The sequence below is a fragment of the Macrosteles quadrilineatus genome, unplaced genomic scaffold (genome assembly GCF_028750875.1).
Source record: "Macrosteles quadrilineatus isolate MER2022 unplaced genomic scaffold, UCM_ALF_1.0 Scaffold_1__1_contigs__length_201487025, whole genome shotgun sequence".
Classification (NCBI taxonomy): domain Eukaryota; kingdom Metazoa; phylum Arthropoda; class Insecta; order Hemiptera; family Cicadellidae; genus Macrosteles; species Macrosteles quadrilineatus.
In genome coordinates, this window is record NW_026542594.1 from 37,913,899 (window position 1) to 37,940,046 (window position 26,148).

Genomic DNA, 26,148 nt, shown 5'->3' on the forward strand with positions numbered 1-26,148 from the left:
CATTACATGTGACTTATAATAACCCAAGTATGTATTTAAATTTTTCTTGCATTTCGACCACCCTGGTTCGGGAAAATGTTCAAATAAAGGGGGTGCTGCTTTGTTGCCGATGTTGGCCGGTCGACCGATGAAAACTCAATTTTAAAATCCTTGTCCTCATCATCCATGCCTTGAGTTCCAGTCGGGAGTATTTTAGCATGATTTTCCACTAAAGGCTTGGCAAAGGACGGAATATTTCAGCCCAGCTTTACGGCAGCTACATCTGCCGCTGCAACCCTTTTTGCACTCACACAATATTTTACGTAGGAGCATTTCGGGAACAGGATCCATAATAAAAGTAATAGGGGTAAGTCCTTGATTTGAGCTTTCAATCATTAGGATTTTTGTCAACACAAAACCGTTTCTGAACTTGGTGGTAGCACTGGAGAGCATGGTGGCCTGCAGCATCCTCTATGGTGGTAGACGGGCAAGGTTGATGTTTTTCAAAGAGGCAAATGTCTTGTAACGAAGGCGATCCAAAGTGTCAATTTTAATGTCACCCTCATAAACAGCCACAAAGTATTTAATCCCTGCCAATCTTATAACTTTCTTGGTAGAGTTTTGTTCTATGAAAACCTCAGCCAAATCAGCAAGTTCTTTACTTTTACCCTACTCTGCAAGTTGTTGAATTTGGTTTTGCCATAACCATACGGCGCCAAGGTTGTTTCGCACACTGTGAGTGCATGGGTAAAAAGTATTGACTTTGGTGACATTTGGGAGGTGATTGTAGGAAGTTTTGGAGTAGTGGCAGAAGCCAACCTCATCTTTGCTACTCTTCTGAAGGTAGACATTTGTTATTTCAGGGACTAAACGAAGGGTACCTTCGTTCAGAAGGACGATAAGGTCTAAATCTTCTCCTAAAATGACTACTCGATCATATGAAGGGGTTTTAGACATTCGCCTATTGGGTCTGATGATGATTGGAGTGTCCAATCTAAATCGATCACCACTTACCATCTTTTTTGTATATTTACCGTCTTGTGAGTAACAGTATAAGCGTAAATATATCTTTAAAGCGATGAGTTAACCCCCGCTGTTTTAGTGCTTCTTGGGTAACTGTAAAAAACAATTGAGACGTTCTTACCAAAGTGATAATTCGCGTAGGTGGTGTAACCCGAGACGACTGATGCTACTGAGCTTTTCCACTGCCAGACCACTTTGTGCAGACAATAACCAACAACTAAGAAGACATATTTTATGGCATCTATTAGTTTGTAGGAGAGAGGAGAGAAAGCAGAATAGAGTCAGGCCTTTTCGCATCCAATGCTCTGTAGCCAAAGACAAAAGGAAATGGGCCATTTTGTACTTGAAGTATTCCTGAAAATAATTTTCCAACTGTTTAGTTATGCATCTCGCTGAAATATTGTAACTAGATCAAATAACTACATTATTGTTGTACAGTTTAATAGATTTTGTGTGTAAAGCCAATGTTGCCTCTTGGTGTCTCCGTTTGAAAGCTACTTTGTCAAAGGGTTTCCCAACGATGAGCTTCACTCCTTCTGTCCCAAGTTGTTGGACCATGTGACTATTTATCTCAGAAGCTCCCACTATACCACTACTGAAAGACATCAGTCAGTAACTTGTCAGTAACTTTAGATGACGGGTGAAGTTTTAACCAGGTTCTGAGTTTATCACATCATGGCTATCTTGAATGATACAAGCAGGCCTCATATCCATATGCTGTTCTCCAGTGGGACAAAGGATACGACAGAAGCTTTCTAATACCTCACATATGTTTTAATTAAACTTATTCCCATTGCCCACCTTGCCAAAACACTGCTGAAAATTGCATGTCTCTTGGTCAACCAGACCAAAACTTCTCTGATCAGCTGATCAGGTGTTTTTGGTCAACAACAACATGCAACAGGAGTATAATAAACTGTCAATAATTTTGATAATTATTTCCACACTGGTTTTAACATCCGTTGATCACGTTCTATATTATCTGCCATTTTTGAAAGAACCGTTGGGTCTATAAGTGCTAGCTGGGGTGAAAGGTTGTCAGTGTGATGGCAGTGTCATCTGCATACATTGTGGTTTGGCAGTATTCTTGTAGCTGGTTGTTGTGGTAGGTCATCTGTGAGGAGGAGGAACAGGACTGGTCCGAGAACTGATCCCTGTGGTAGGCCTACTCCTCTCCGTATAGGGACAATTTTGGAATGTATTTTATGGCGAGTACTTTTTCTACATGCTGAATCTCAAGTAGTTGCTGTCTCCCATTAAGATAACTGGGGAACCATTGTTTAGACTTTCCCTTAATACCCAGAGAACCCAATTTTCTAATATGTGTCTTGTGGTTAAGGCAGTCAAAGGCCTTGCTTAAGTCTAGAAACAGATTTGTGACTGAGGAGCCGTCTTCTAGTTGTTCTATTATGTGCTCGGTGAGCTGTATTAAGGCAGTGTAAGTAGATCTTCCTTTAAAGAAACCATGATGCTGGCTGGTGAGCAGCAGATTTTGGTCTAGATGGGATATTAGACTGTTAAGGACGATTTTTTCAAAGATCTTAGAGAAGGTCGGTATAAGTAAAATTAGTCTGTAACTTGTAGCAACTATGTGTGTCGTCCATTTTTATATTTAGGGTATACCTTGGCAGTTATCAGCTGTGTTGGGAAGACCCCTTGTTTGAGAGACTTATTTATGAGTGCTGATGTTAGTGGGTTAATCAGTTCATTTTTACATGTTTTGACCAGTTTGGCTGATATTTCATCAGTGCCAGATGAAGTTTTTGGTTTAAGTGAGTCTATTGCTTTTAGAACATTGTTACCTGTTGCAAGCTGAAATTTCAGTTTGTTATCTGTTAAAGGAGGAATTTAGGGGGTTCTGATAAGTGCCGGATTTACCACTAGGCTGATTAGGCCACGGCCTAGGGCCACAAGCAAAAGAGAGCCGCAGAGGATTGTAAAAAATTTTTTTTCAGAAGTGAAAAAATGAAGTCCTCATTATCACAGTCCAAGGGAGATTATTTAACACGACTTTGCCACGGCCACGGGTGACGGTGATGATGTCCACGTGATTGTGGTTCGCGGGAGATGTTCATGATTTTGCCACGGTCGCAAGTGTTGATGATGATGTCCCCGTGCTTGCCGCCCGCAGGAGGTGATCACGATTTAACTGCTGTCGCGGGTGACGGTGATAATGTCTTCAAGGTTACAGCTCACGGGCTATGATCACGATTTCGCTGCGATCGCGAGTGTCAAGGATGATGCACCTTTGTTGCAGCCCGCGGAGAATGTTCATGATTTTGCCGCAGTCACGAATACCTATGATGGCTTTGACATAATGGGAGAGATGACCACGATTTCATCCACAATCACGGGTGTCGATGATGATGTCTGCTTGATGCATAAGAGATATTCACGATTACTTCCGCGATCGCAAGGAATTTCCACCACAGGGGGAGGGCCGCTCAAGTAATTTGGCCTAGGGCCGCAAGTACCCTAAATCTGGCACTGGTTCTGGTGTGTGTGTTGGTGTTATTGGCCTGAAGTGTCCTTTCAGCAGCTGTAGCAAAAAAACGGTTGAGGTGGTTTGCTATTTTGATTAGGTCCTGTAATGTCTCGCCTACTAGGAGTTCCCACTCATTTGCTATTACTGGTACTTGATTTTCTCTCATTATTACCTTGGGCTTGTTGTCGCCATTGCTTATATAGTCGGATGTTTGAGTTTTCCTCAAAGTCTTTAGTCTTAGGTCATAGTCCCTTTTTCTTGCTGGGGTTTCTGCTTTATCTTGACTTTATCTGCTGTATCAGAAAAATGAAAAGGAGCTTAAGACCATAAATTCTCTAAGAAATAAATTTTCAAGTTGTTTCGATGACATTGCAATTTCAATAATAAAAAAAGAGTTTGGACTTATTCCTGCATATGTATTACAGTACGGCCCACGAAAGTCTGCAGTTGAGGGAGGAGCCTATTTCCAATGGTGTTGCCAAATCTCATAATACCAGCTGATTTGAAAATACTGTTTGGTATATTTTAATTAGTGTCAAAAAGTAGTGTAAGGTGATGTTGCCACGTCCCGCTAGTCCAGTCTTGCTATTGGCTGCCACCAACTGCAGACTCCCGTGGCCCCTAGTATAATTCCTCTTTTATCTGTCGACAACTCTCAAGCCAGCTTAAAATGGTTCAAATTATTCCTTTTGCTAAGAAAAATGATCCTATGGATAGAATGCATGGTGAAAGGAAAAATACATAGGTGTGCTATTTCCTGTCATTTGCTGACGTCACCCAGATTGCAAAAACAAAAAATCATGTATTGCCATATAAGTATATATTTGTTTTGATTTGATTGTTATTGTTTTTATAATTTTTCTAAATGGTGAAATGGTGTTTGAAATCTGAGTGACGTCAGCATATGACAGGAATAGCACACCTGTATTTTCCTTCCACCATGGATAGAATGAATATGCCGCATATAGTATATTATGTCAAATCAATACTTAAATACATACCAACATAGCTCTGCTCTCAGGATTCTTTTGAATGATAGTGTTGTATGTATTTATGGCCTTCTCTAAATCTCTCACGATAAAAAGATAAAATGAGCCAAGTTGTGTGACTGCATCTTCATGATGCGGCTCGGCAGTGAATTTTTCTATAAGTTTGTTCAAACGCCCAATAGGATTGTAACTTTCATTCATTCGAAAGCGTAAGCGAATTGCATCCATGGATGCGCCATAGTTTCCCTGTTCACTTGCCTTTTCTAAAAACCTCAGGGCTTTTTTAGGATCCTGCAACAAATGACAATCCTTTTATAAAATTAACCTACAAATTTTTATTGCAATAGGTTTGTTAAAGGTATTTGAGCTGTATTGTGTATAAACTATCTAAACACGACACTGGCTAAAGAGCTTCTTCAGTACCAGGGACGTAGCTAGAGTACTTGCCACCTTTGGCGAATAATACTGGGCCGCACCCGCAAGGGGGTCTGGGGGCCAACCCCCCAGCAAAAGGGGGTCCTCCCCCGGAAGTGTTTTGCAATTTTGGGTGCTAAATAGTAAGTGTTGCGTGTTTTAGCAAGTTTTTTACAAATATCTCATCGTAATTTTAAATGGTACTAAATAATTTGTGTGTTTTAGCAAGTTTTTTTTTTTAATCTAATAGATTTTTTTAGGTAGCATAGCTGCTGAATATTCGAGCTCGACGATTATTTAAAAGTCTTTAGTAGTGCCGCGAGGAGTTCGAGTTGATTTTTGTTGAAAACAAACTCTAATTTTCTGTAAACAATTAATGTTTATAAAAAAAGACATTTCCCTAGAGAACAGATTATACTTTTAATTTGACACCGAAATTATATTTTTATGACAACCTGGGAAGGCGTTATGGGGTCACATGCTTAACATTAGTCTTATGGGACTATCTTCAAGGTCTTGGCACTACTGAAGACCTTAAAAAGTCAATTTACTTACGAAAAATAGACATGCATAGGCCTATAACTGGAAGTTGTTTGTGGCATCATCTTCAGCGTGATATATGGTACAACAGTGTTTAATAATTTTTTAACGAGTTGGGCGTTTTATAGCAAAGTGCAGCGATTGTCTATTACATATATATATTATAATATTTGTCTATTAAGATCAATAACAACTGAGAATGAATAAAAACTTCATAAGCAATTTAATTTTAAAAGACATTTTTAAAACTGTTTGAAACATAAACAAAAAAGCAGTCTGTGGCCAGTTTATGTCAAGTCGGTTGGGCGCCTCGTTGTCACTACTATCATTGACTATATAAACTACTTCTCACTTTTGACCAGACAAAATACAAAAGCGCTGTGGTGCTGCCAACTGTCCCACCAAAAAAATTCCCGCCTTGCAGTTCATACTGAAGTAGGGGGGTAGTTTGACGTATAACATACCTACAAATGTGCTCCGCTCTAAATAATCAACCCCAACGTCAATATATGATTATATAATTGTACATTAAATTTAAAAAATATACAGGGTGTCCCGTAACTCTCTGGACACTTGTATATAGCGTTATTCCTTAGGTCAAGACAAACACATTTCACCATAGGAACATGGGTCTGTGGGGTCTAGTTTACCGACTGTCGGTATTTATGTGTTTTTTACAAAAAAACTAATAACTCCTAAACGGTTTGAGATACAGCTTTGATATTTTGCAAAAATGTTAATCTTATTAAGACCTATTATCGCTAGAAATTATACTAAAAAATAATTAACCGTTTCAAAATGGCGGCCATTTAAAATATTTGATGCCAAATTTCACGAAAACCGTTAACTTTACAAAAAAATTGCAAGAGACATAAAAGTTTGTAAATTTTATGTAGTTTTCAATGATACCTGATTTGTTAAGATTGGATAAATAATAACAGAGAAATGTCTTCTTTTCTAAACGCATGACCACTTTTCTCCATTTAAACAATGCTAAACAACGTCAAAGGAGTATTAGCATTGTTTAAATGGGAAAAAGTGGTCATACATTACGAAAACAACTCGTTTCTCTGTTATTATTTATCCAATCTTAACAAATAAGGTATCATTGAAAACTACATAAAATTTACAAACTTTTATGTCTCTTGCAATTTTTTTGTAAAGTTAACGGTTTTCGTGATATTTGGCATCAAATATTTTAAATGGCCGCCATTTTGAAACGGTTAATGATTTTTTAGTATAATTTCTAACGATAATAGGTCTTAATAAGATAAACATTTTTGCAAAATATCAAAGCTGTATCTCAAACCGTTTAGGAGTTATTAGTTTTTTTTGTAAAAAACACATAAATACCGACAGTCGGTAAACTAGACCCCACAGACCCATGTTCCTATGGTGAAATGTGTTTGTCTTGACCTAAGGAACAACGCTATATACATATGTCCAGAGAGTTACGGGACACCCTGTATATTATATTTAAGACCGGAAGGGGGGGTCCAGACCCCCAGGACCCCCCCTGGCTACGTCATTGTGCAATTGCTAGATTATTTGTGTTATACGTATCTCCATACCCAGTGGTCCGATTTGAATTTTGTAAAGCTCATTTTACTCCTTAAGAAAAGGCAAACAAACTTTGTCATTACACTTGTATTATCATTGTTGTACCCATTGTTTATTGAGATATATATTTACATTTTAAATCTATACCGATATATTAAATAACATTGGTTTTTCTTTTCTGAGTCGGTTAAGCTCTTCTACCCGACCGATTTTCTTAATTTTTATGTTAAATAAAAGGTATGTACACACAGATTTTCTATCAAGCATCATCATTCATTTGTATACTGTAATCCTTGACCAAAAAATATATTTTTTTATAAGTTTTTTTAAGTTTTTGGAAGACCATGTCTCTTTTTATAATATAAGTTTTTAAGCATACCTTTAAGGCATACCATTTGGATTACTTGACGAGGTAATTATACCACAATATTATAGTCATACCTTTAAGTCCTTTAGTATATATTTTAAATCAATAGTTTTAAACTTTTCGAACGAATAATGTATTAATCAGGCAGTAAGTCCACAATGATGGAATTATTAGGGAAAACAAGTTGAAATCGATGGTTACTGTTGAGGTTTCAAACAAAATCATTTAAATAACAATCAATGATAAATAACTTCATTATTTTTTGGATCAATTTTGTTTGTTTGTGATTAAGCAGCGTGCTTTAGGTTCGTCCGATCTTAATAATCAATAACTCAAATAAAGGCCGGTATTTCACTTAAGGTTCTTAGACCAAAACATATCAAATATTTTAATTAGAACTGGTGTAATACATCCTTTAGTATAAGGGAGAATTTGAAAACAAAAACCAATTTTTTTTGTCCAAGTGCCGAAATACAGTTGAAAATGACTGGTGGTGCTTGATGGCAAATCTGTGCATGCATATCTTTAATTTAAGACCAAAATTATGATAATCGGTCGAGTAGAAGAGCCAAATGAACTCAGAAAAGAAAAAGCAAATTTAACTCCCATAAGAAATGTACAGGGAGAAAGTTGCTTTTGTGCATAACTCAAAATATACTTTGAATAAATTAATTGAATAATTAAATAAATTGGTCGCGTAGAACAGCTTACCGGTAACCGATTCGGAAATGAAAACCCAATATTTTTTTAATACATATACTAGAGGACCCATGCAGCATTGAAATAAATATCATGTCAGAGAAATAATCAAATTTATGATTTTTGATTGATTAATGCAGTATCTTGAACTTAACTGATTCAAATGATAAATTGTTCAAATTAAAGTCTATAAATTTACTGTTGAGTCTAAAATATATAAAAACATAAACAATACTGGAGCTGTTAATTGTTAATCATAGAAAAACCTTATAACAATATTTGTATGTTGGTTGTTCACCTTGTGTTTGCTTGAAACTCATCCGATTTGAATAACTATGTAATAGCTTAAATAAAAACTGGAATTTCACTGAAGGTTCTTAAACTATAATATATAGCATATACTGGGTGACCCGTAAGTTAACAGCCGGGAAATGGTTCTATGGGTCAAAATAAAGAGAAAATGAAGAATACAATTTTTTCCCAAAATCGCTTCTAACCAGAGATACCGGTATTTGCCATTTTGTTTTTTTTCACATTCACATTTTTATCTTTAAAATTTTTTGACCAATCATTATGAAACTTGGTGTGTATGTTAAGGTAATAGAGACCCATGCTACAAAAGAAATTCATCTTGATTCATCAGGCAATTTCAAAATAGCGGCTATTTTAGTTTTTTAAACTTAAATTACTAAAAAATTGCTAATTTTCTGAAAAAATTACAAGAACACTTTTATGTGCCGTTTTTAATTCCCCATCAAACTATACCAGGTTCAAAAATATTGAATTAGGAATAGTTGAAATATTACGATTTTTAGTCGTGAAATGGGGCAAACCTAAGCTTAGCCTTTTTTTACCCCATTTTACAACAACAAATCTTAATATGTCATCTATTTCTGATTCAATCTCTTTGAACTTGGTATCGTTTGATAGGGAATTAAAAATGTCAAATAAAAGTGTCCTTGTCATCTTTTCATGAAATCAGCCATCTTTTAGTAATTTATTGGCCGCCATTTTGAAATTTTGTGATGAATCAAGATGAATTTATTTTTTAACATGGGTCTCTATTACCTTAACATACATACCAAGTTTCATAATGATCGGTTGAAAAACTATAAAGATAAAATGTTAATGAGAAAAAACAAAATGGCGAATATCTGGTTAACGAAGCTATTTTGGAAAAAATATTATTCTTGATTTTCTCTTTATTTTGACCCACAGAACCATTTCCCGGAGTTTGGCTGTTTACTTATGGAACACTCTGAATAATTATAATTGGTGAAATCCACCTTAAATTGAAGTAAGAATATTCAAAATAATCATATTTATGTTTTTTGCTTGAGTAATACAGGGGATAAATATATGCCAAAGCTTGATGTGAAACCTATGCGTGCATACCTTCAATTTGAGACCTCAGTCATGAAAGTCGGTCGGGGTCGGGTAAGAGCCAAACGAACTCAGAAAAGAAAAGCCAAATTTAACTCCCATAAGAAATACATGGGGAGCAAATTTTGTTTACGTATAAGCCGAGTGGGACTGTAGATAAATATATGCCGATGCTTGATGTGAAATCTGTGCGTGCATACCTTCAATTTTAGAACAAAATTATGAAAATCGGTTGGGTAGAAGAGCTAAGCAGACTCCGAAAAGAAAACCCAATATTTTTTAATATATAGGCTATAGATTAAAAATGTTAAGAAATGTCAATAAAATAATGGGTTTAGCAATACAAGTGTAATGTCAAAGTTTGTTCGCCTTCAGTTAAGGAGTAAAATTAGCTTTACAAAATTCAAATTGGACCACTGGGTATGGAGATACGTATTAGCAAATAATCTAGCAATTTGGTGGCCATTTTCCAAAATGGCGACCAAACGACCATGGTTTGGACCACGTGACCAGTTGTTTTTATTAGCTCCCATAGGTGTTAAACAAAGCCCCGCAATAAAACTTAGGGGACATATAAGTGCACACGGGACATGGCCTAGCGCCTAGACTATAACCAATCAATAGTTTTATTAATACTACTGATGAAGTCAAACGGAGTGAAGCCCGTGGGTAACTGGCAGTTAATGTAATTCATATTTGGCCAGAGTTTCCATTTTCACTCATGTTGCTATCAGCTACTACGACAAGGTCATATGGCCACAACTAGAATATAGAGGAGGAAGTAAAGTACATTAAGATGGTGTCAGTTTTGAAATAACTTGGCCACGCTAGAACTCTTACAGCTTCCATTTTGAGGTAGTAGAGGCCGGCAGTGTGCAGGAACATGGTGTTATTTGGAGATATTTCAGTGACTTTGTCCACCATCTCTCGCACTTGTGTCATGTTGAGGTACTTCCTTGGCAGCTTGAGCAGTCCATTGAGGCAGCGAATATACGTGTAGCTACAGTTAGGCCGGAACACTATAGCCTGTCTATCAGAAAATAACAACTATATTACTGAGTATCAATTTTGATAACCGAAATTTGTCATGCTTGAAAAATCATCAATTTTTAAATATTTTTTTAAAATCATTATTTGTTTAATTTACTGAATAGTTTAATGTGTTTGTGAAAGAAATTAAATGTTTTATACTGTTAATAATATTGTATTTAGTTTGTATGTATATTTTTGTAATGTCTTTTTTTACAATTTATCAACCGATCAGTATTACATTTCTATAATAGTCAGGTAAAACATGAGAAAAAAAAGCTATTAACATTCACATAGGTAGGGGCCAAATATGGCTAGCCCCCAGGCACTATTGTCACTGTTTTTATGGGTCTATGGGTCTGACTGTAAGGCACTGTTAGAAGTATACACCAATGGAACACGGAATTCTTCATAATGGAACACAAATGGAAGCAGGGTTATAGTAAGACATCTTGAGGCAATCTGGGTTTTAGCCGGAGTCTCTGGATTTCAGAAGGTTGACCTGTGTTATAAAATACAATGCTGCTGGTTAATGAAAGTTTTTTAAAGAATTTTAAGGTAGTTTTCTTGATTAAAGCCTCAATAGGTTTGATTCCCAGTTCTAAATGTATTTGACAGTTTCAAACATACCAGGGACACGAAAGGTTTGCAATTTACGAATTGAGCATGATGAAGCAGTAGTGGATGTAGAAGAGTTATGTATAGAAGAGTTCCATTTTTTAATAGACAGACATTTGATTAAAGTAAACAAATTTTATAATCTACCATAAGCCAAATTTACCAAGTGTAATCTAAGTATATTTTATTGATTGGTCAGGAGGGTTCCATCGTGCCATGTGATCTATTCACCAAGAATTTCAATATTTCGAGGATCTGATGGTTTTCGGAGGGTGAAAATCTTCACTTAACTCTTCATTGAATGAATATTTCATTTCAAGGTCATGGCACTGCTGAAGACCTTAAAAAGTCAATTTACTTATGAAAAATAGACATAGGCCTATAACTGAAAGTTGTTTGTGGCATCATCTTCAGCGTGATATACATAATAGTATGTATAGTTTGAACCGGTACATATATAGCTATTCTCCATTTTTTAAATCATTTCATTAAATCGTTTAAGCCATGAATTTGGAATGTTTTGGGCAACAATTTCGATGTCATGGAGTGTAGAGTAGAGGAGGGTGTCATCAGCAAACACGGCTGTTTGGACATAGTTTGATAAGGGCAAATCAGAAGTGTAAATATTATACAACAGAGGTGAAAAAATTGCACCCTGTGGACGGGAGTACCATCCTTATACTGGTCCGGTAGTTGATAGAGAGCCATCAATATTAACTGAAAACGTTCTATCTTTGAGGAAGCTTTCAATGTAGGAGAAGCCTCCGAACATTCTTAGTTTAAGTATAAAGCCATCGTGCCACACACACGGTCAAAGGCCTGGCTTACGTCAAGAAACACTGCAGCAGTATAACATTTTCTTTAAAATCTTTTAATGATGTCTTCAGAAACTCTTAAAGTTTATGTGTTGTAGAATGGTGAGAGCGAAAACCAAACTGATGAGGAGGTATCAGAGAAGCACTATTTACGTGGAAGTCTAGGTGTTGTTTAATGATTTTTCTAAACAATTTAGACTATGTGGGTAGGAGGCTAATTGGATAATAACTATTTACTTGTGATGAAGGTTTTCCAGGCTTATGGATGACAATGAGTGAATGTTTCCACAACTGTGAGAAGTGCGATTTTGTGAGGCAGGCATTGAAAATAATAAGCAAGGAAAGTAAGTCATTTTCAGGGTAGATTACATAGAATAATGTTAGGTATTCCGTTGTGTCCAGGAGTCTTTCTTGATTTTTAGCATCTTTATAAAGTGAGAGATTTCAGATGGAGAAAGGAGAAGTATATTTAATTGGCCATTCTACTATGTGAACAGTGGCGAGGAATTTATTTACTGTGGTAACATGATAAGAAAATTCAAGGTCTTGAAATTCATCATTTGGACGAAATGAACAATGATAATAATCGGCTAAAGCGCTTTTTTCGTTTTGCTTTCGTATACCTGACCGTAGTTTGTTAAACTGGATGTTGGCATAGATAAAACATACTCCTGGGGAGCGTTCTTTCAATATTCGTTTAGTTACAAGCCATATTAAGTTGTTGTCATCAGAGGACAAATTTGATGCATATTTGTTACTAGCTGTGTGCCCGTTCTACGCACGGGGAACTTATAATAGTCAGTTGAAAACTTCTTATGTCAAGAACAGCAGTTGGTTTGCATATTTTCAGATATGTAACTATGGCCAAACTATTATGTAAACAAATACAGTATATGACAGTTTAAAGTAAAAAAAAAAGCTCTATAGATCTATAAGGCATAGCCCTAAAGTAGGCCTATAATTGAAGCTACTTTCAATGGTTAAAAGTGATTAAAATACTATCTCAACCTCAAACATTCCAGTTGAAATTTTCACTATCAAAAGTGTTCTTGTCCTGTCCGTACGGAACACTGAGAAATATGCGCTACCAACAGACATACACACAAAAGTACAGAATTTAAGTAGGGAATTCGCTACGCTTTAACCAAAGCAAAGTACATACTTTAGTGTCACACCAAACTTTATCATAACAATTTATATTTGCTTAGTCCGAAGATGTCACGAAATGATTTTGAAAAAATAATCTTGATCCGAACAGCTGTTCGTTATTTCATAGATGATTATGTGATAAAAATTGAACGAATATTTAACAAAAATCGCACAAAACTGCATTTTTGAACGTCCGTAATTTTATTTACAAAGTAGTGAGGCCATATTTTAATGGCTAAAGACACTCTTGCCAATCCAGTGAATACATTAAAATGACTTGGATCTTGAAAGGTACTCTCGTTTTCATGGAGAAGATAGCGTAAAATGTCATCTTGAGTGTTACAGACAGACAGACAGAAATTGAGATGAGAATTGTTTCGGCTTCTTTAATCTATAAAACGTAAAAACAACCTAAAAAATTATGATTCTGAGCAATGTACAGACAAAACTCAAATTTTATTTATATAGATAAGATTCGTATCTGAATCGGTATTCTGTGAAATTAAGGAGTTCTGTAGCGTTGCCATAATCCTCTGTGTCTAATTTTCAGATCAATAAGGGACAGTATGTATCAAGGAATTAAGGAAAACAATGTTTTAGGCTTAAAATGACAAACCTTTGCTTGTTCTACTGAGGGTCAAATGGATGTGACAATCAAATCAATTGCCTCGTCAATTTGGGATTTATCTTTCAGTTGACGAGGAAGGAGAAAATTTGCATTAAAGCATTCTTTAAACTTTTCCCATTCTTTAAACTGTAATGTCTATGTAATGTTATAACCAGTGGTGTAGTGACAGTGACAGATGAGTGTGTGAAGCTGCCGCTCCAGAAAAGAAAGGCTCTGGTGGACAGAACTTGGCAAAGAAAATAATAGTTTTTAGTTTTGTAACACAAATTTTATATGGGATGAATATAAAATTACAGTTTGCTTTTATTCAATTAGGTTTCTATTTTGTTACCAAAAGTAATTAAATAATACGTACAGTACAGTCATTATTGCTTTTTATTAATTACCTATAGTCCTAAAGTACCAATCATCTTTCATTGATGGTGTTCAAATTATCCAACTGAAACTATCTTTTTTATACCTTTTGAACTAAAAGATTAAATTGAATAATGAAATACTATCTAGTTGTTAAAAATGAAAAAAAACATTATTGTGCCATAGATTATGTTCACTATCTAATAGACAATATCTATTGGTAATCCAAGAATCCAAGCAGTTCTTGGACAGAGTATTGCCATTGACTATTGGATACTCAAAGGTATCACTTAAAATCACACATTTTAGTCGCCTGAAAATGCAGGGAATTTTTTCTGGCCTTTGATTGGTTTCTGACAAGCTGTCCTTTGACACCTATTTCTATGAAATTTTGTGATATTTGCCATTTCTCATTCCCCAAGGGTATCCATGTATAAAGTAGGGTGATGTTCGAGATTAAGGAATAACATTAAGCCATTTCTGCTCCAAAGCGCATCCAACCTGGCTAGGCCACTTGTTTGAACTACAATTTGAATTCATAGCTCACACAATTTTTAATACAGGATGGTGAAGAAACATGTTTATTAATAATATTGCAAGCAGTTAATGTTATTCTAGAGAAATTACAAGAGGGGAGATAGACTTGCATAAAGGACCAAACAAAAAGGAGGAATTACCCTGGCCAGAGTACAGTCAAACAAACCTAAGAAGGCACTTTGCAGATGGGTTGAAAATGGTGAATAATCTTCAAAATAAGCATTGGGTGTTCCTTATACTTGGGTACTCATTGATTTAATGAGGAGTGGGGCTGTACGCCTTTTACAGTGAGAGTAGGCTATACTTTAAAAGTCAATGTAAAAAGTTAGAGGAACTGACTACATTGAATAAACAATAACATCTTTAGACAACAATACAATCAGCTGATTATTATTTTGTAAACAAGTACGTTGACTTTCACCACAGCTGATTTAAAAAGTTTGGGTGTTAAGTGTGAATTTTAAAGACAGTAAAAAGGTGTGCAATTTTAAGCCATCCTAATGATTGATAAAATTGATAAAAAAAGACAATTTTGGGGTTATGTAATATTTTATTATTGTTTGAAATAATCTAAAATCATTTAAAAATAACTTGCAAAGCGGACGGAGACTGTTGTATTGTTGTGGCAGACTTAGGCCTCATGCCGAGGCATGCACTACATCTAACCACCAGCGGTCACGGATTACTGAAGCTGCCATATCTCAGTTAATATTCATCTATTCTTAAAGATTAAGGTATCAATTGATTTGTAATTAAATTTTCTTAAAGAAGTTATTCCTGTAAATTTTTTGTTAACTCGACGGTTTTTTGGTTATTTAAGAAACAAAATTTTGAATGGACGCCATTTTGTTTTATGAATTTTAAAAATGTTCATAATTTGTTTGTAGCTTTGTCTAGTTGTCATAAATGTTTTTTGCAAAGTTTCAATTTCGTATCTCTTACAATTTTTTAGAAAACAATTAATAATCGAAAAATCTAAATGGTGGCTGTGTGAGTAACTAAGGACTTCCGGTCAATTTAAATATGATATTTGGATTTCTTTCTTACCCAGGAACAATACCCTAAAATATCCGACACAAATTCTGAAACACCCTGTATATTATGTAGACAAATGTTTGTCATTAAAGAGATTACCATCCACAAACCTATAGTCCACTTACTGGTACAACTCCACTGCCTTCTTGTTCATGTTGTTGATGGCCCTGTAGAGGTTACTCTTGTAGAAGCCCTGGTCATCGCGGTGGTGTATGAAGGCGGCACTTGCGCTCTGTTGGTAAACCTGAGCCACATACATGATGTACTTGGGGTTGGCGCTGATGGCTACAGCTCGTTCTATCAACTCCACCTCCTCTCTCGGTACTCCACTGAACTTCTTTGTGCAGCGGCGCACTCGGCCTGATTAACAATTCACTATCAATGAGTCTGACAAAGTTTTAATCCTATGTAGTTTAAATACAACGTTCAAAATATAATTCGTGAGACAGCTCAAAAATTATATTTTGGACGTCGTGCAACACTCTTGATTGGAACAGTGAGCGGCTGTTATTACAAGTTCATACCTCTAAGACACTGAAGGTCACTTCACTTAAGGTAAGAACTTGTAATAACAGTTAGTAATGGGTGAAGTAAAGTGCACAACGTTAGTCTTAGATTTGAACTAGCTGGCTTAGCCGCGACGTAAGCTCAATAAAGCATTAATTTACAGATACATCATATTTACACTCATGTTATCTTACTATTGGCGAATTTCCCATATGAGGAATAAGCTATTACCATAGTACTCATGATAAGACTTTGACCAGGGACTGATTAACTTTTTCGTTTTGAGGTCCCTAGAGGCCAAAAACACCATCCGTTCAAATGCATATATATATATATATATATATATATATATGTCCGTTAGCACGATAACTCGAAAAAAATAATCCTATTTTGATGAAATTTGTTATAAACGTGTAAACCCACGTTTATTCTAACGAGTTCACAATTTGACTATGGGAACAGGGGTTTTTGGTGAGTTTTATGTGGTAAAATTTGGTTTTTCCCATTTTTTACCCTAAAAGTATAACATTTTGCAATTTATTTCCCAAATATTTTGTAGAGCTTGAAAAATATTAATTTAATATATTGAAGTGTTATTATGCGCCTATAGTAACGGAGAAAATTCCAAAAATTTTTAATTAAAAATGTCTATTTTATTCTTATGGAGAATTTAAGTAAACTGTTGTAATTTGCTTGTTTGTGAACATATTTTGATAGGGATGCTATTCAAATGTTATTTAAATAGGGAATAGATGTGATATTTTAAAGGTGATATTTTAAAGTAAATCCAATAAGGCAAACGGAAATTCGCTTAGTCTGCAGCTTTGCTGCGGAGGGGGTATCATTTTCATTTGTTTTGTTTTTTGTACACATTTGTTTCAATAAGAACAAAATCTTTTAACCTGTTACCCATGCATTTGCCAGTGAGGAAGTGCCATTCTGCTTCTGCTGGGTCTGTTACTAAGGCAAGTTTGGCCCATTTCATGGCTGCCATGTTGCCATTGAACCCATACTCCAAGAAACACATTGACTTGAGCCCATACAAGCATGCCTTTTCAGGTGCTGTAAGCAGTGTTAGGTTGTAACGCTCATCAATGTGCTGAAAAAAACATAAAATGTAATTTTAAAACAAACATATCTACCTTCTTTTAAATTATAGATTAAGGTACTTAAAAGGGTACTGTAGTCTTCCAAATGAAATATTTCACAAAATTTATACGTGGTTAGCACGGGAAGCAAGGTGTATGCAGAGTTCAATTTAATAGCGCTTCCGCAGAACATAATATTGAAGCTCCACAGTAGCGTGAACTGGTGAATCAGTTTGTTAGAAGTTGTGATAATATTATAATTAATTTGAAACAGCTGTGGATTTCTTTAAACTTCAGTTTTTTGTGTTTTTTTTTTATTTTTTTTCTTAAGATTTAGTAATGCTTGTTATTCTCATTTTTGAGATATAGTGTGTTTGAAAAACTATTAAAAATGGTGATAAAAGGTAGTAGCTATCTGATATAATGTTTTATAAGCTTTCCCATAGACCAACCAACACAAAGTAGACTTCTCGTCCCATTGTAAAAATTGTTGCTCATTTTTTGTGTCTAGTTATTGTTGTGACACTGGCGCTAGTTCAGCAGAATTTTGTATCCATTATTTTAGGGTTAATTTCATGATTTGTGCTTTACTGTTTTGTTATGTAACTAGAGGGCAAGTTATTGTTTATGATTAGATTGTTTTATTTGGTTTCAAAGGTTTTAAATAACAGAAACAATAAGAACAAATTGTAAAAAAAATCACGTTTCTAGCGGCACCGGGCGGAACTAGCAATAAAACTGACTTCAGCTGATCCATAAGGATGACAAAAATCTACTAATGAAGTTTGATTAATCTATGCGTTTACTAACTATCTAGAATGTATTCTAAATGTTGATTTGAATGAATTCAAACACAGCTGTACAACAGCCATTAACCAGTCTGTCTGTGAAACTGGTTGGAACTTCAGCTTCATGTCCAAAACATCTAAAACCATTATGGATTAATACATCCGTCTCCCATCCTTTATGCCAAACATTAAGAGGATATTTTGGTTACTCGCCCGGGAAGGGTTAGCAATGATATATGTTTTTGACAGAACTGTAATGAAAAAAAATTGAGTTATTACTTATTGCCTAAGTGGCAAAACCAAAATAACTCGTGGTATGTGTATTAAGCGATTAAACACTATTCTAAATAACTATACAACACTATAAGAATAATAGTCCTCCGGACAAAAAATATCTATCATTCAAAAGATTAAAAAATGTCAAATTCTACAAATTGATAACCAGTAAGATATTTATTGTACAAGACTCTGTACCTGGTAGTGGATGTTTTCACTCATGACTTCTCGCATTGCTAGAGTGACATGCCACATCGGCCTCCTCATGTTGAGATAGAATGGTTCCCTGCACCCACTGCTGTCCAAAGCTGCCAGCTCTCTCTCACACCATTCCAGCCGACGCACAGCCTCAGATTTGTTTCCCAGGTTGTAAAACTCATAACTCAGCAGCAACTGGACTACAAAGCTGGTGTACAACTAACAGTTACCAAACTGTAATACTGCTTAGATGCAATAATCTTACAACCTTTTTGTTTCCTATTATTTTGTATTTATAAATGTTATTGTGCTATTTAAAATTATTTCAATTTTATCAAATCATTTTCATTAGATTCAGTTTGTATTCATGAAAGCTTCTATTCCATTAAGAACTATTTAAGTCTGAGCTTGAGCCAACTGATAACGGGAGACGAGAGCAAGAAGTAAGAAAATATTATGTTTCAGAATAAAAACTCCACTGAAGAAGCCAAATACATACGGTAACATAATACTTCCTTACAAAAATCTCTTAATTTTTTAATGAACAGTACTCATATTACTTTAAATGGCAAAGTGGAAATGTAAAATGTTTCCATATCTTATGACATTCTGTGTGTATCAACATTTATTCCAAATTACAATTAAAAAAATACAAGGTAAAAGGTAAACATTTTGATGTTGTTTTCATAGCTTTATTTTATGGTCCATGATACATTTTACTTCCTCGCTTTATACATAGTATATGGAGAAGGTATTGTTTTCATAAAAAAGTTGTAATGTTGAATTTTGGGATGAATTATCCATTTTGGGTCCCCCTGAACCCAAAAAAGTGGTTTTCAAAATGAAGTCTGTGTGTGTGTGTTTGTATGGTGTAGCTAGAGACTACATCCGTGTGGTCCAATGTTGATTAAATCTGGGAGGGTACTAATTTATGGTATCTCCTGGGTTTTTTCATCTTTTGGAAATTTTGATTTTTTTATGTTGATTTTCCCATAAAAACCCAGAAAATAACATAAAAACCTGACCTTAACAAAAACAGCATAAATAATATCAAACGGAATCAAATTTAGTATAATATAGCCCTATTTTTTTTTTAAACAAAATGGTACAACCCCCATTTTACTGGAAAAATTACAGTGTTAAGTTATGTAATATTAAGAAATTTCCCCATGTTTTTTTTTATAGTTTTAGAACTACTGTAGAATAAATTATGAATCTCAAAAAATCTCTTACATGGAACATTTGAACTGGGCATTATATTCTTCAGAAATGTCTTCTTTTTCAAGCAGTCTTTCAACAATATTAGATGATTCCTTTACAAGAAGTTCTGAAAGTTTCCATGTAAATGGACACTCAATAGGTTTTAAGGCTGAAGTGAATTCTGTACTGCCGTCTAACCTCGCCATTAAAATATTCTGGAAACAAATTTGTTTAGTTTGCTAAAGTCAAAAAATAAAAGTCCATTTAAAAGTTTATTTTACTATTAAATGACCAAGCACATAATTACATAAATTCTAATTTGGCCTTGCCAGGATAAGATATAAAACTCTTTAATCCTGGAAGAGTATGAACTTGATTTTTAAATGTGTAGTATGGGAATTTTTTTCGATGGTATGCCTAGAAGGGGAAAATGTACTGTATATTTTCTATATCACTAATCTATATAATAGATTATAAATTTGTAAGGGGTTATTTTATGAACATAACTCATCCTAATCCCTTAAAATTAGCTAATGTATTATATTTCTTGCTTCTCTAAGGTTTTTAAGTGTAATAAGGTATGTCCAATATAAAATAATTATTGTCAGACCATCGATAAAACATAATTTTAGCTTATACCATTGACTATTGTATTACCGGTATCAATAGTCACGGCTTATCTCTGAAATCAAAACTTAGTTGTGCATTTTTCTAAAAGGTGTAAAAATAAAAATTTAAATCTTACGAAAATACATGTACCAATTGAACAACTATTTTTTACAGCTATGGGTTATAGAATTCGGCCACATGTAAAATGCAGGCACCGAAGGTATCAAAACATTTTGAATTGTTATATAATTGTCATAATGTTTGAATGATGGTCGAGAAAGTTAAACCATTAATTTATTTATCAAAATTGGAAGCGGCTAACAAAGCATTTATGAGCTTGTATAAAGGTAGAGTGATTAACAAAACACTCAAGCTTAATCACTGGTACCAGATTGTGTGACATAACTTGATCAGAGATGAGATAAGAGGTTTATTTTGTAATTAGAGAAGTTTGTAGAAACATAAAAAATTGTGTAAAATGAAAATAGCCTTAGTTCTATGCAATATGAAGTTTTTATTATGTAGTTTAAATTATTGATAATGCTTCTTAGAAGTAGGAAACCATGAGAATTTAATATGCGTTTCAAAATATATTAAATAATTTCACACCTTAAATATATTCAGTTCTTTATGTTTAAGCTTATTTTAAAATATATTCAATTAAAGCTACAAAAGAACCAGTACAACATCTTGAAATAGGCAGAAAACAAGACTGCTTTTGACGGTTTAGTTTGAAGATTGAGGACCAAGATAAGTGGAATTTTCTCCGAATCCACAATCCACTGGCTTTCAAAGATCCAATCATTTGTTTGATAGGAACAGCTCCAAAAATGTTTGTTAATGCTGAAGGCTGTTTTCAATAGGAATACCAGATAGTATAACAACTTTGCTTGATTTCACTATTTTTTTTTTTTTAGTTTTTAGTAATTAAATCTCATAGTAAAACTTGGACCCGGGACCGATTTACTACTTTGTTTTGATGTCTCTAGAGGCCAAAAACAGCACTTATTCAAATTCATTTAAAGAGCTTAAAAAACAAATAATTTAGTATTTAGAATTTTTTTGATGGTTATTGGTTACTTATAAAATAAAAAAAAGTAAGTTTAAAATCCCTGTTATTCTTATGGAGAATAAGTAAACTGTTGTAGTTTGCTAATTTCTGGATATATGTTGATTAAACCTGGCCGATTTATTTAATTTATTCTAAGCTATTAATATTTTAGTAAAAAACAAACTTTATTAACCCCCCCCCCCCCCCCAGCAGCAACTCTAGGTACTCGTTAATCTAGGTAACCTAATCCTATTTAAATAGATTTAAGTGAGAGTCAAATCAGGCAAATGGAAATTAGCTTATTCAGCAGGTTTGCTGCAACAGGGGCATTTATTGATATATTTTGATAAATCTTGGGAAATTTATTTATTTTGTACTAAGCTACTAATTTTTTACCAAAAACACCCTTTATCACCCTCACTGTAACAACAAACCTAGGTGCTCGTTAAACCAATGTTATTTCAATAGATTTAATTGAAAATCAGATCAGGCAAATGGAAATTTGTGTGCAGTTTTTCCGCGGCGGGGGTATTTTGTTCTTGGACCTACTGAAATAATTTATTGGGCAATTCAAAGGTTTGCTTATCTAGCAGTAGAACTGAGGTCGAAACTAGGAAAAACAAGAAATTAGAATCGATCTTGATTGATATTGAGGACAATCATTTGTCGATCCACGAGGTTTATGTCCTATATGGATTGAGCAGATATCAATGTAGTTTAGAGTGATTGTTCAGAAAAATTGGTCACATTTTTGACAGAATTTCAAGAAATTATCACACCTGTAATCGGAAAAATTAAAACTGTTAAAAGAAGGAGCTAGACCTATTTTTATAAAACCTCGACAAATTCCTTACACATTGAAGAAATCAGTTGAAGAAGAACTAAATTGACTTGAAAGCTATGGAATAATATCAACAGTTGGTAATTCAAAATGGGGAACTCCTTTTTGTTCTAGTAAGAAATGGTAACATAAGAATTTGCGCTGACAACAAAAAGACTGCAAACAAAGTTTTTGTCATAAGAATAACATGGTAATTTTAAATTTACACTGTTTTGTGATTTTTCCGTAACCGTTAGGCATGCAACAATGCTTCAATATACTAAATTATTTGTTTTTTGGAGCTCTACAAAATGGTTTAGAAAGAAATTGCAAAATTTTATGTTTTCAGGGTGAATAATTTATTTTTGTAAAAAAATACAACCGACTTCAAACGCTCTAAAAAGAATGAAATAATTTCAATAAAGTAAACTTTTGTATTAGGCAAGCTCACGCATTTTAAGTCGGCGCGGCTCTATGATGATTTTTGATACAAAATTGAAAGAGGGTGTCCATATTGCAGGTGACTATCTATAACTAAAGGTGGTAATCTGCATGTCTTTTTCATAGTTATGCGTTAAGTGTTATTTTATTACCGTAATCAGAGATCGGCATGATAGTGGTATTAACGAGTATCTTTAAAAAGATTATAACGCATTTAAATGTTTTTAACTTGGAAAAGTAACGTTTTAATACTAAACTAGCTTCTTTTCCCTATCATAATATCAAACTAAATTATTTTCCTATTCATATAGAACATTTGTGTGTGTTATTTTCATAATGCATTTATTCTGAAGTAAACATCAAATACAAGAAAATATTTCCTTTAATATATAAACAAAACAGTTCAGTATGTTTTTGATATATTTATGTTATCCAGCTACAATTTATTGATTTTCAAAATACACACACAATATTTAATTTCAATCATATTTGCAGTTTGAGCCGCGCCGACTTGAAATATGTGAGCTTGCCTAATACAAAAGTTTACTTTATTGAAATTATTTCATTCTTTTTAGAGCGTTTGAAGTCGGTTGTATTTTTTTACAAAAATAAATTATTTCATGATTTTTAGTGACTGTATAATTTTTTATATATTAATTACTTGAGGATTTTTGATTAGCAAAACTGTTTGAAACAATCAAAAGTTCCACAGAACAATCATTATTTTAAAACTGCTTGAGTCACCTGTTCAGGTTACTAATCGATGGGTATGAAAATAAACATCTTTAGATATTCCTTAAGAAAGAAAGAGTTGTCCATTACATTAGGCCTAATGAACAACTAATTGTCTTTTCTAGATACATTGAAATGTCAGACATAATAGTTTCCTGCAATAGGTGTCCTACATTATAAAAAGAAATACAGTAACGCCTCAAGCCTTTTGGAACAATATGAAAGTTATTCCTCAGCTACCAGCACTAAAAAATCTCTCAAAAGTGGAAAATTGGTCGTTAACACCATAGTACATTTCGTATAGTACCTTTGGAAAATATTATATGAAAGATTGGTTCAGCTAAAAGTGGTGTAAGTCATGTAGGGGGTTTTGTTTGCTCAAGATATAGCCTAGTCGAAATTGCAAATCATCTTCCTCTAGGACTTTCCGAAGCAGGCATAATAGTATTGATATGATGATATAGTAACTGGGTAGATAATATCAATAAACATTCCACATCTGCAAATGTATGTTTAGTAGGCTAATTAAAATATTTAACACTTTTAAGACAATTGACGATTATGCACTGTCACACTTCTTAGGTCGTGTAAGGAATAATTGCATTTGATTTATATTTAGGCCTGTTTCACGAATGCTTTGGTTTTCACAATACACCTTTATTTGTCAATATCATACAGCTATTCACTGAAACATATATGTTTTTGTAAGTCAGAATATTCAATACTAAAAACAGAATTACTGTATACACAAATCAGGTCAAACGTTGAAATACATTTTTTATAGTAACCAAAACAAAATGCATTTTTCTCAATGTAATTCATTTAGGCTCCATGGCAAGAAATAGTTTATTGATCAATATGAAGCAACTGTTTCATGAAGAATTGTCTGTAGCTTCATTTAAATGGTTTCAACTAACAGCTGTAGGAATGTTATTATTATTTATTGCCTTCTCTGCTCAAATGTAAACAATCTGCACAAATGTAAACAAAATAAATGTTGAATATTTAAGGTTTTCAGAATTTTTTACCTAAACAAATTTTATACTTAAACATAATATATAAGGTACCAAATAGAAACTCTCCTGGTTATTTTGGTGGTGGAACCACACTGATTGGTAAAAGAATCACAGAGAAATTGGTGAACATACATAGAAAAAAAAAAACATCGCCACAAACAAATTGAGAACCTCCTCCTTTTGTTGGTAGTGGGGAAGTCGGTTAAAAATTAGAAAAACCCATTTTTACCCCATAAAACCCCCCATAAACCCCTGTTCCCATAGTCCGATCATGCTGGTTCGCGAACTCGTTCGAATAAATGTAGGTTTACACGTTTATACCAAATTTCATCAAAATCGGACCATTTTTGCTCGAGTTATCGCGCTAACGGACACATATATAAATATATATATATATGAATTTGAACGGATGGTGTTTTTGGCCTCTGGGGACCTCAAAACAAAAAACTAAATCGGTCCCGGGTCCAGGTCTTACCATGAGACCTACGGTAATAGCTTATTCCCTATATGGGAAATTCGCTAAAAACATACGGAACTATATTTTCAAAACGCGGAGCACATTTCTTGCCGAGGAAAAATAGCGGAGTGATACGGACCTCGGGTACTACTTTCTCTAGGGCACCATTTGTGTTGCCAGCTGAACCTAAAAACGTGTTGTATAGTGTTTGAAAGACTAATTATTTATATGCTTTATAGTGACTGTAGGAAAAATATAATGTGTAACACGAGTGAAAAAGGCCTTTGCTGCACTCGAGATCATTCCGCATTGCTCTCGTGTGCAGCAAAGTGCCACTTTCACCACTAGTTACACAAATAACTATAGGTTGAAATATGGTTTGTTTTGAAGATATTTTTTTAGTGATTTAATAAAACTTTTTGTGTCAGTTATTGATTTTAGATTGTTTGGTAGAAGATTAAAAAGCCTAGTTCCCATGAAATGTGGGGTTGAGCTAGTTTTTTGGAGCCTCCCTAGTAGCACAAATATGTATTTTATAAATATTTTATATATTTAAAGTTGTATTTGATAGAACCTCGAATAAAATATATAAATAATATATCTTTAATAATAGTTTGATATATTCAAATATATATTTAAAATATTACCAAAAAGCAATGCAAAATATAAATTAAATATAAGTTTTGAATATATAAAATAGATTCATAATATATATTGATCAAATAAGTATAGAATCTATAATATTCATATTTTATATGTATATTTTTCCTATTTAATATTTTAAAAAATTATGTGTTGAGAATATTTTAAATATATATATAACATATTTTTGAAACTATATTATATATTTAAAGTATTTATAAATATATTTTGAAACACGTCAGATATTTGTATTAATAAAATAATAATATATTTGTAGAATATATAGCCTATAATCTTTTATAATTAGCAAATAAATAATTTGCATCTTTTTGTTTTTTATAGTGTCTATCAATTTATACATGCATTTTTTGTATGATAATTGCTATTGTGAAAGCGTTAAAATTAAGTTAATAATACTACGTACTCTGAATGGTGTTACTCTATCATGCAGGTAAAGAAAAAATTACGCATATAGTTAAGAGGCAGTATACATGTTCGACAGCCTACATTTGGGTCAAACGAAAAAAAGTGTTGATGGGTTTTATTTTTTAAATTGCAATATGTGACAATGAATGTGATCATAGAAATCTCGAATGATTGGCTAGAAAAGGGTGCTAGTGTCTGGCGACCTTTTAAGAAACGAATTACGGAAAAACAGATTAACAGAATCATATTACAGTATACTGTAGTATCAAAAATTTTTCAAGTATTGCAACCAT

The 26,148-nt window shown here is 33.8% G+C and overlaps 1 protein-coding gene across 1 annotated transcript in view; it reads right to left on the reverse strand.

The window, feature by feature from the left end:
- LOC128982768 (uncharacterized) overlaps nucleotides 1–26,148 on the reverse strand; it is a 50,176-nt gene that overhangs the window by 20,351 nt on the left and 3,677 nt on the right. Inside the window, exons 2-7 of the mRNA XM_054401729.1 lie at nucleotides 19,695–19,876; nucleotides 18,462–18,669; nucleotides 17,021–17,210; nucleotides 15,730–15,964; nucleotides 10,280–10,469; nucleotides 4,489–4,767 (exon numbers count right to left, since the gene is read on the reverse strand). Of these exons, the coding sequence (XP_054257704.1) occupies nucleotides 4,489–4,767; nucleotides 10,280–10,469; nucleotides 15,730–15,964; nucleotides 17,021–17,210; nucleotides 18,462–18,669; nucleotides 19,695–19,867 (1,275 nt within the window). The 5' untranslated portion in view covers nucleotides 19,868–19,876. The remainder of the gene's footprint in view (nucleotides 1–4,488; nucleotides 4,768–10,279; nucleotides 10,470–15,729; nucleotides 15,965–17,020; nucleotides 17,211–18,461; nucleotides 18,670–19,694; nucleotides 19,877–26,148) is intronic.